At 33.5% G+C, this 12,093-nt stretch overlaps 1 protein-coding gene across 8 annotated transcripts in view; it reads right to left on the reverse strand.

Moving 5' to 3' along the window:
• Positions 1-12,093, reverse strand: part of CCDC171 (coiled-coil domain containing 171) — a 273,454-nt gene that overhangs the window by 231,654 nt on the left and 29,707 nt on the right. For all 8 annotated transcript variants that reach the window (XR_012071926.1, XM_072959382.1, XM_072959385.1 and 5 more), the window contains one exon: positions 479-625. Coding sequence is in view for 7 of the 8 variants with exons in the window: in XM_072959382.1 (XP_072815483.1) it covers positions 479-625 (147 nt within the window). In the remaining variant the exon portion in view is untranslated. The remainder of the gene's footprint in view (positions 1-478; positions 626-12,093) is intronic.

Here is a 12,093-nt window from a genome sequence, read left to right on the forward strand (position 1 = left end):
AAAAGAATTAACAAATAAGTTAGATTTCTCTCAAGATTCCAGTGATTATCAGTATCATTTACTCATAAAAATCGTATCTTTCATTTGTAAACTCATACTTCTTTTCCATCTAAAGTCATACCTGAAAAACATTTTACAACACTATGCAGCTGGTACACATGATTTAAACTACAAAATTAGAATTTAATATTAGGTATACAAAATATTTTCCTGTGCTGCTTCCTCAACCTTGTAATGTAAACAGTTATCCTCAAACTTTACAACTATTCCAAGACAATTAACTGTTAAAAATGAATAGCTTTTTTTTTAATTAGGAACAAAATTTACTCAGATACAAAAGTTTTCAAAGAAGCTAATATTCAATCGAAATAAATGTCAAAAAAATTCGTTTCATATTTTATCACAGAGTAAAACTTTCTCTGACTTTAAATTACTGACTGGAAACATATATATGCTATAAAAGAATGAGAAAATGTACCTCAAACTCTTTTCTAAGACGTTCCTCTCGTTGAGTGCTAAATTCGAGTTCACTTGTTTGTCGCCGTAAAAGGTCAGAGCAGTCCATGTGCTCAGCTTCTAATTTTTCTACTTTCTTGTGCATATTTTGTACAGCACTATCTTGTTCCTGGAAAATAATTCATTTTTGCATCAATAAGTTTATAAGCCAACAATGACTAAAATTTATTCTGTGTAAGACAGTGAGTAACTAAATCTGTGTTTCAACCATAATAATTGGTTAATTTACATAAGCCAGAGGACTGGATATTTTCTAGCAATGTTTCAAAATATACACATATTTAAACAGCACTACCAGGGTTTTACAACCTAAAAAATCTGATTAATACATATTACAATTGAAAATGTATATAGCTTACTACAACGTTATGCCTATTCAACTGACCTCTGAAGGCAGTTACATAATACTGTGGTTCAACTGCCATGTATAAAGTTTTCCTCTCTCATTAAAATTGTATTAAAATATTTAGTAATACAAATATAAACCACTCCCTTGTGTGATAAGGAACGATTAGCCCGAATGCCTAATAATGACCCTTGAGAGATTTTTATGTGAGCTCATGGTACTTTATGCTTAGAGCTCTTAAAGTTGCATCCACTAGATGGCTGTATTTCATTTTCTCTTCAGTTTTCAAGTTTTGAAATCTTTGCTGCATTATTGAAAGAAAAATAACATCAAGTTGTCTTCTGTTTAGGTCTTTCAATCTCCTTTTCCAACTAAACTCAGAAATCACAGTTGAATTTTATACAAGTTCAAACATAAAGTTAACACACATATCAAAGGTATTTTCCACAGTAATTTAGATTAATCTTTCTCACTTAAGGTGTTTGACAAAGCCTTGTTTCCCCTCTTTCCCTCACCAGCATAATGTTATTTGGGAACACACATGTATTAATACATGCCTCCAAGTATCCCTAACCACTCAAAGGGTATGATCAGGATCTGAGTGATAACATTCCAAGTACCAAATATAATTCTTTGTAAAAGATTCTAGTTTGGCAAGTACGCAGCAGTATAGTCCACAAAGGATGAAGAACAAAATTTAATTCCTCTCCACATTCTGTCATTCTTAAGACTACTATATTCTATACCTGACTACATATGTACTCTAAAGAATTATTTTCTTCAGGTAATGGGAACTCCTTAATATACAAAAGTTCATCTACTTACACATTTTCTATCTTTAAACTATCATAGATAAGAATAAAGCCAGGTACCAGAGCAAGAATGTGCCAACACTGCCTACAAGCAACAGAGAGCACTCACAGTTTTCATCATGACACCCTGAATTCAGAAACAAAGGGTATTGTGAATAGCCCTATGTAATCTAACTTCATCATAAGAGTACCTTCATATATGAAAGCAAGTTTTAAGACCATTAAGCATCACACAAGTGTAAGTTACTATTATTATTCTACATGATAGGACCTCCTTCTCCAAACAGTCAATAGTATCAGTATTAATTCAAACTACTGTTAAATTATATGCCTTCTTGACTTACAAATATGTAATTCCAACTTCCAATCATCCACTTAGATCACTCTGTATAAAAATGTATAAACAGCAATTTACAAGGCTAATCACAAAATAAACTAAATAATTTGAAATAGAAACAAAGTCTATAACCAAAAATGTTTATCTCCTAGTTGAAGGCAATTATTTCAAACAATATTTATTAAATCAAGAAAAATAAAGTATTCATGAAGTCTCATGAGATATATTTATAAAAATATATGACTTGTGATTCCCATTGCTTTGATAAATAGTATAAAAAGAAAACAAAGAATCATTCCAAATACTATACTAATATATGCCTATCATTCCATGTGAGTTTAAATTTAATCCTATAAAAAAGAACTGGAAAATGAATGGCTATTAGTTAGGGCTTTAACTCTATGATATTTGACTTATTTAAATATTACTTACCAAGTAGCTTTCAACTAAAAGTCTTTCAAAATGTAGATCACAGTTCTAATGCAGAGGTCAAGTAGTCATTAATATTATGTGATAATTACTACACATTATTTGATATGGATAAAGAAAATCAGTAAGAATAGCAGTAAGAATAGCTGAATCTCAGTAAGAAAAGCAAATTTTGTAGCATTTAAATTTGCCTTAACTCCACACTGCCTTCCCCCAACTCCTGATGGCCTTGAAAATCAGCAGTCTCAATACAATTGTATAGACATCGAAATAACCTTTATGTCCATCAACAGATAAATGGGTAAAGAAAATATGGTATATAAGTATACAGTTTAATATATATATACACACACACATATATATACAGGGGTGTGTGTGTGTGTATATATATGTATATATATATATGTATATGTATATATAGTTGACCCTTGAACAACTATAAGCATGGGTTTGAACTGCATGGGTCTACTCATGCACAGATTTTTTTCCAATAAATATATTGGAAAAAATTTTCGGAGCTTTGTGACAACTTGAAAAAACTCACAGATAAACTGCATAGTCTAGAAATACCAAAAAATTAGTGAAAAGTTACGCCAAGTGCATAAAACATTGTACATACTAGCCTATTTTATCATTTAGTATCATAATATACACACAAATCTATTATAAAAAGTTAAAATTTATCAAAACTTATACACACAAATACAGACTCTACTTGGCACCATTCGCACACGAGAGAAATGTAAACAAACATAAAGATGCAGTATTAAAACATAACTGCATTAAAATAACTGTAGTCCATAGTGTACACTGTAATTATTTTGCAGCCACCTCCCATTCCATTGCTCGAGTGAGCTCAAGTGTTGTGAGTATCTGCTTAAAATGCGGCTTGATGCTAACCATTTCCACATGAGCCATTCATCTCTCCAGTAAACTTCACATCACAGGAAAAAGTGATCTCTCATGGTTCTCAAGTCTTCATTGTGTTTAGTGCAATACTGTAAACCTTGAGTAACACCATGGGACCTATACAAAGTACCACTAGTGATTCTGGAAAACTCCCAAGAAGCAAACAAAAATAATCACATCACAAGAAAAAGTTGAATTGCTTGTTATGTACCATTGATTGAGGTCTGCAGCTGTCATTGCCTGCCATTTCAAGACAATGAATCCAGTGTAAGGACCATTGTAAAAAAAATAGAAAAGGAAATTAGTGAACTATGGCTGAAGCTACAACAGCAGGTACGAAAACTTGGCACTTTTTGAGGAATACCTTTTTATCTCATATTGAAAAGGCAGCTTTTACGTGGGTGCAGCATTGCTGTAAGAAGGGCATACCTACAGACTCTAATATGATCCAAGAAAAAGTGAAGTCATTATATGACAACTTAAAGCAAAACGAAGATAAAGGATCTAAAGCTGGAGAATGTAACGCCAGCAAAGGATGGCTTAATTATTTTAGAAAGAGATTTGCCTTTAAAAATGCCAAGATAACAGGAGAAGAAGCTTCTGACAACCAAGAGGCAGCAGATGAGTTCCCAGATGCTGTTAAGAAAATCACTGAAGAGAAAGGATGTCTGAACAGGAGAAACCTGTCTGAACAGGAGAAACCTGTCTGAACAGGTTTTTAAAGCAGGTAAAATAGCCCTACTAGGGGAAAAGATGTCCAAAGGATATTTAATCATAAGGAAGAAAATCAAGCACCAGGATTTAAGGCAGGGAGAGATAGGCTAACTCTACTGTTTTGTACAAAAGCAGCTGGATTTATGACCAGGACTGCCCTTATCTACAAAGCTGCTAACCTCTGAGCTGCTGGTCTTTTGGTTGTACCAGAAGGCCTGGACAACAAGAACGCTTTTTCTGAATTGATTCCATTGACGTTTATCCCTTAAGTCAGGAAGTACCCTGCCAGTAAGAGACTGATTTTTCAAGATCTTTTGATATTGGGCATGCCCCTGGCCACCCAGGGCCCCATAAGATGAACTTGAAATGGTCTTCTTGCTCCAAACACAACATCACTAACTTAGTCTCTCGATCAGGGGGTCATAAGGATCTTTAAGGCTCATTACATATGGTATTCTATGGAAAGGATGGTCAATGCTATGGAAGAGAACCCTGAAAGAGAGAACATCACAAAAGTTTAGATGGATTACAGCATTAAGATGCCATTGTTCTTACAGAAAAAGCCATGAAAGCCATCAAGCCCAAAACAATAAATCCCTGCTGGAGAAAACTGTGTCCTGATGTTGTACATGACTTCACAGGATTTACGACAGAGCCAGTGAAGGAAATCATGCAAGAGATTGTGGATATGGCAAAAAAAGATGGGGGTGAAGGATTTCAAGATAAGGATCTTGGAGAAATTCAACAGCTAGCAGACACTACACCAAAGGACACCACACCAACTTAATGGAGATGAATGCTTCCAAACTAGTGTCAAATGATGAGGAAGAAGACATAGAAGAAGCAGTGCCATAAACAAACTGACATTAGACAGCCTGGCAGAAGGTTTCAAGACTGCTTTTGACTTTCTTTTACAACATGGATCCTTCCATGATACGGGCACTAAAACTAAAACAAACAATGAGAGGAGGACTGGTACCACTTAGGAACATTTTTAAAGATGTGAAAAAGCAAAAAGTTCAGATAGAAATGAGGATGTATTTCTGTAAAGTTATACCAATGGTACCTACCTCTCCTGTTTTCCACCTCCTCTATCTCTCCCACCTCAGCCACCCCTGAGACAACCCCTCCTCCTCCTTAATATGAAGACAACAAGGAAGATCTTTCTGATGATCCACTTCCACTTAACGAATAGTAAAAAACGTTATGGTGTACAGTTAATAAACTTATCTGTTGTGTATATGTGTGACTTCATGTGAGTATCTAATAACTGTACAGCAAGGACTATATGAGACGTTCCTGTGTCCTCATCATCACCTAAGTATTCATTGTGTAGAAAGAACATCCTGTGCAAGATTTGTGTTGAAGGAGATAGCCTATCCTTACACAGGCATAAGGTGAGTGATATTTAATATAAAATTAGTAATGTGTTAGTTTTCTTACGGTTTTATAACTTTGTTTTCAAAGAATCACGTTACTGTACAGTATGTCTCTCTCTCTTGTAACTAGAGAAACTGCATATCAGCCTATCATCACAGGTAAATGTTTTTTTCCTAATGTAACAATGTTTGCATCGGAAAGATTGTAATACTGTATACCATAAAATTTTTATTTTATAAACTGAATATTAAGATATGATGTATAGCATGGCTACAGTTAACAATACCATATTGCATACATTGAAAGTTGCTAAGGGAGTAAATCTTAAGTTCTCACCTCAAGAAAAAACATTTGTAATTCTGTGGTGTAATGGAAGTTAACTAAACTTATAATCATTTTGCAATACATACATATATCAAACATGCTGTATACCTTAAACTTATACAGCATTACATGTCAATATGTTCAGTAAATCTGGTAAGAAAAAAAAAAAGAACTGTAGCTATGAAATCCAGCATGCTGGCTACTTTTAACACCAAAAACATTCAGTAAAACCAGAACTTAAATACGAGATGAAAAGTGAGACTGGAGGTCTTCGAAGATCACCTCCATAGAAAGGGCACAAAGAGGGCAGGCACCGTTAGTTAAACAGATTGGAGCAAACCTATCCAATCATCTCTGCTTGCTTGTTCCTCAATCCCACTTAAATAAAGATGGAATTAAAATGAACTGCAGAAAAGATGACAGCCAACAAGAGACATCAAAAGCCAATTTGGAAGATGGAAAGTAAATAGACAAGTGATAAATGACAGGTTTCAGCTTTTTCAACCTTGCAGAATACTCAAAAAGGGAAGAGCCTAGTAGCATGCTGAATTCACATCCACAAAAGATCAGAAATTGGAAGCAGCAATTACCCCTGAAACCAAGCCATAGGGTCGAAATGAATACAGATGGATTATGGGATGCTCCTAAAAGCAGCAGTTAGTTTGCCTCAGATCTCCTCTGCCAACTCCCTCCCTGACAAAGGCTCCTCTCCATCTTGGAAAAAGAGAGTTTATTTACTAACGAGAGATGCTGACCCAAAGAAGTTCTGAGATCATGAAAACCAGACACAACTGAAGGTCAGGATAAGATATTTCATTAAAAATGAGATTAGGTGAAACCTGTATCGAGGGTGGTAAGAACTCATAGCTCCCCTTCTCTCTTCAGAACACTGACTCCTACACTTGGGTAGTCTAAGCATAAGAGGAGAGACTGGAGGGCTCCTTTATGGGGCAACTACCAGTACAAGGGAAAAGAGCTGCAGATGCTGGTATTTTTAAGGTGCCTAATTAAATGGAAGGGCTCCACATACACCGATCTTTCTCCCAGCCTCTTAGTGCCTCATTCTTAAACATGAAACACAACCGAGGATCATCAGACTTTTGAGGAAAGCTTCTCATGTGAAACTCAGACAAATGGCACCAAACACTCAGAAAAAACAAAGATGATCTGGGACAGAGGGAACACAGAGAAGAGACACCTTCAAAACAAGCATGACTTCCATTCTCAGAGAGTTAAAATAAGACATTACAAGCATGAAACAAGAAGAGTCTGTCATAAAAAGGTAGTCAAAGAATAAGAAATAGCTCTTGGAAATTAAAAACCCCAAAGCAGAAATGAAAATACAATAGAAAAGTTGTAATATAAAATTGAAGAAATCTCTCAGAAAATAGAGCAAAGATATAAAAGGATGAAAAAGAGAAAAAATTAAGAATGTCAACTTTATGCTAAATTGACCTTTAATCCAATTCAATTCCAATCAACATTACACAAGGCTTCTTGGTGGAATATAGCAAGCCAATTCTTAAACTCACATGGAAGATTAAAAGGCTAAGAATAGGGGGAAGGTATGGCTCAGCATGAACGAGGTCCTAGGTTCAATCCCCAGTACTTACATTAAAACACACAAACAAACAAACTTAACCCCCTCCCAAAAAAGGCTAAGAATAATTCTCCTCCCCCTCAAAAAATATTAAGAATATGGAGAAGGGAACTTCCTCTATCAGGTATCAAGACTCACTCTAAAGTCATGATAAATACAGCAATTTTAAAATTGATTCAGGGGGTAGAGCTAGGTGTTAGAGCGTGTGCTTAGCATGTGCGAGGTCATGTGTTCAATTCCTAGTACCTTCATTAAAAAAATTTTAAATTGATACAGAAACAGACAAACATGCAAGTGAAATAGAAGAGAGTGCCAGGAACCAAACTTTAGATATATAGGAGCTTGATATGAGAAAGGAATAACATTATAAATCATTAAGTGGTAAGAAAACAGACAGCTGAATAACTAGTATAGGGACTTTCGGTTATCCATTCGGAAAAAATAAAATTAGACCCCACTTCATGCTCTATACAGAAAAAATATTTTTTCTTTATGACTTGGGGTTATATAAGACATAAAAAGCACTATTAATAAAGAAAAAGACTGATAAATTCAACTACATTAAAATTTAAAACTGTACCCTCAAACAAAATGTAAATCGTCTCCATGTCTCCACACAGAGGAAAAAGATGTTTGCCATGGGTATTTAAATAACCAAGGATTAGTAACTAAATATATTTTTAAAAACTCCTATAGATCAGTAAGAACATACAAACAATCCAAAAGGAAAATAGAAAGAAATATAAAATTGCAGTTCACAAAATTTTAAGAAACATCAATGGCCAATAAACATAACATGCTCAATGCCAGGGAAATAGAAATTCAAGCAAGAAGAGACACCTCCTATTGCAAAGAAACTAAACTGGAAAAATACCAAATGTTCAAGAGACTGCAAGGAAAAGGAAACTTCTCTCAAATTGGCACAACCACTTGGGAGAACAATTTAGCATATATTTTACCTCCTAATAATTGCATATCCACTAAATATATCTCACATAAACAAAAATATTTGGTGTTCATGGAGGCACTGTCTGCAATAATTAAAACTTGGAAAGAACTTAATCAACCCAGTAATGGATAAACTAATTATGGTATGTACATAGGATAAAATACTCCAGAGCAGCTAAATTGAATGAACCATAGCTAGTTTATCACCTTGGTTAAAACACAAGTGAGAAAGACAAGTTGGATGAAGATTCATACTGAATGTACTGTATGTATATTTTTAAATAGCTCTTAGAAATTATTATATTTTTAAACACACAAAATACTAAAAAAAAAAATACTATCAATCTTTACAGACAGAAAATTAAACACCAACCTCAAAATGATGGTTATTTTTTGAGGGGCTAAGGTGGTGGTGAGATGGTGAAGTGATTCACTCTTCAATGATACAAAATTTATTGTTTGTTTTCAATTGAGTCATATATGACAAACACTAACATGATCTAGAAGGTAAGTGTTGGCTATGTTAATTGTATTGGTTCATTATATTGGTATTAATTATATATTATATATTAATCCCTATTACTTTTTGTATTTTCAAATATTTGTTATAAATGTATGGTTTAATCAATATAATCCACGTCTGGGGTACATTATAATATGCAAGAAAATTCCAAGAGTTATAAAATACTTCATGCAGTCAAGATTATCAAGATCAAGTCAAGATTAATCATATATCAAGATTAACTTCCCTCCTCCCAAATAAATTTTTTAAATTTTTGTTACACAATTTGTTTTCTAATCAAACCAAAGCTCCTGTATCCTTACAGTGAAAAAGTGTGTCTGCGTGTATGTGTGTGTGTGTGTAACAAAATCATACTAAAGATATTGAAAATTGAGCGAGTTTTTCTTTGTTCCACTAGAGGGAGGTGTTGAACTTAAAATATTTTTAAATAGAGCTTGTTTCTGAACTGACATTTAACATCACAGTTAAACCACACTGTGCTGTTAGAAAATAAACTTGCTTTCTTTCAACATTTTACAGAAAATAGCCCTAAAAGTATAATTCTTTACATGTACTCATATAAATAACACTTCTTGAACTCCAAAATATGGTTCCAAGTATGAAGAGTTAAAGAAGTATAGTTAGAAACATATCAGAGCTAAAAGACTCCTACCTAACTCATGAAATATATCAACATAGACAGTTACAACCTTAGTCTAGTACATGGTTATCTCCTGAAAGAGCCAGAACAAGCTTCTCCTCTCTAAATCCCCAAAGCCAGCATGTTCTAAAATCAAAAATAGTGTTTACTGCTGCAGAGTATAAACTGGTACTAACTTTATGTAATATCTTATCATAATTATAAGTCCATAAACTTGCAGAACAAGCAGTTATACTAGGCATTTACACAGCTGAGTCACTTGTACAACAGCTCCAAGATACAGACAAGGATGCTGGTGATTCATCTTAAATTACAGCAAAAAAAGTTTGAAGGAAATAAAAAGGAAACAATAAGGGGTTCATTAAATATACTAGGAATTTCTACATGTAAGCACTACATGCAAAGACTATAAGAATAATGTACACCAAACATGTGGACACCAAATATTACTGAAGCATATTTATGTAAATATAATAATACATATTTATACATCCTGGTTGAAGAGTAGGATTGGAGGGGGAAGGGGCAAGACTTTCACTTTCTGCTTTTAAATTTCCCCAAATTGCTATTGCAGAAACAAGAAATAAATAAACAAAAACAAAACAAATGTTCGTTTTAAATAAGAAATTTTTTAAAGTAGAGGTAAAAACTAAAATAATACATATTTTTTCCAAGATCAACATAAATACATCATTCTAAAATTACCATGGCTTTGATGTGTTTTGAAATTTCAAATGATGGACACGGAATTTTTATGTTTATCACAAGAGGGTATGCATTTAAGAAAATGAAAAACAATTCCTTACAATGAGGTTACTTTTGAGGTGACTCCACTAGGAATCTCCATTAATATTCCAGAGAAGTACACCTCTATTTCACACTTCAATTACTGGGAAAGAAAGGAGACATGACAAAAAATTAAGATTTTTCTTTTTATAGTTGAGTCTGAATTCTAAAGCCCAGATGAGAGAAATATTACACCAGTTTTGTCTGTTAAAGATGAGGTTTCACTTAGGTTTTTTTTAAAACTTATTTTAAAAACTGAATTCCCTTTAGAGAGCTACACAAAGAGAACACTATGTGATACTAACACCTAATTATAGGCTAGGAATCTAAACCCATCAACGGCCAACAGAGAGAGTAGAAAATTTCAATCTATCCCTCAAGTTGTTTTAAAAAAGACTTTTAAAAAATATAAAAAGTTTTTAAGCTTGCTTTATAAAAAGAAAAGCAGTTGCCTTTTGTTAAAAAGGACAAGAAATTGAGAGACAGAGCTCTGAACATTTCAGTTACAGAATCTCTACAATAAAATCTATCTTACAAAAGGTAGTAGTAACTAAGGATTATATTGCCCTATTCTTACCACACATAATGATTAAAGGCTGATATAGAATTTTATTAAATACTCTTAGTACTTCATAATATAATGTCTGATATAACCACATATATTTCATGTGAGATTTATAGGATTGACCAGGAAATTGCATCAAAATCACATCATCTACATATTTAAACATAGGTCTGTGAAGCATATTTTATAACTTTCAAGCTTCTGACTGGTGGCACTGGAAATTTCTAAATATTTAGAAATGAGGGGAGAGGGTGGATGTAGCTCAGTGATAAAGTACATGCTTAGCATGCACAAAGTCCTAGATTCAATCCCTGTTACTTCCATTAAAAAATAAATAAATAAATAAAATTTCTTTAAAATGAGGGGATTATTTTCATTTACTTGTATTTGTTTGTTCTAGGTAACTTTTGAGACAATTATCAACAACAGTTCAAATGTCATGTACTCTTGGTGATTGCTCCAAACTCTGATGCAGTTAATTAATTTCTCTTTCATGATCTCATAGCATTTTGTTCAAAATTTTATTATATTATGATACATTTTCTCTCTTTACATATCTCCCCATGTTGAAAGATCTTTTAGGACAAAACTCATATCTTAATCAATTTTATATTCTCAGTAACCACAGCAGGAACTCAAGTAAGCACTTTGGGAATGAACAAATGAATTAATGAAAGAACTAACTACACAAATTACAAGCAGACTCTAAGAATACCAAGGGGTCTAAAGAGTGATTGCACTGTCTTTCCAGGTTCCACAGAGGGACTGACTGGGAAGAAAAGAAGTGCCCAAGGACTAAAGGTTTGGGAAAGGTTTTGTTGGTATTCTGAACACTTATATGTACAATAAATTAATTATTTCCACTGCTTAGTGCCAGCTTTCACTCTTAAAGAATTAAAGTGCCTCCTACTTGCTGTGTGTCTAGGCCAGTTTCGTCTTAGAAAACTGTTTCCAAAACAATGCAACTCCAAAGTTTATTTTAGATGGGTATTTTTCATTCTGTAAAAAAATGCGTATCTTTGACGTCTATATAAAGACTATATTCCAATCTGTCATTTTGTGTAGAAAAAAAGGTTTATCACAAAATAAGTAATAGACGAAACGATGAAAATTTATTTGAAACTTTCAGTTAGTTGGTTAGTGAATGAACAGTTTTAATTTCTCCTACTTCTCCTTTACAATTTACATATAATCTCCTGAAAGAATGCAAAGTACACAAGATTGAGAATCTGGAAACCTGTAATCTTTTCCCACATTAATCACT

This window comes from Vicugna pacos, chromosome 4 (assembly GCF_048564905.1).
Source record: "Vicugna pacos chromosome 4, VicPac4, whole genome shotgun sequence".
NCBI classification, from domain to species: domain Eukaryota; kingdom Metazoa; phylum Chordata; class Mammalia; order Artiodactyla; family Camelidae; genus Vicugna; species Vicugna pacos.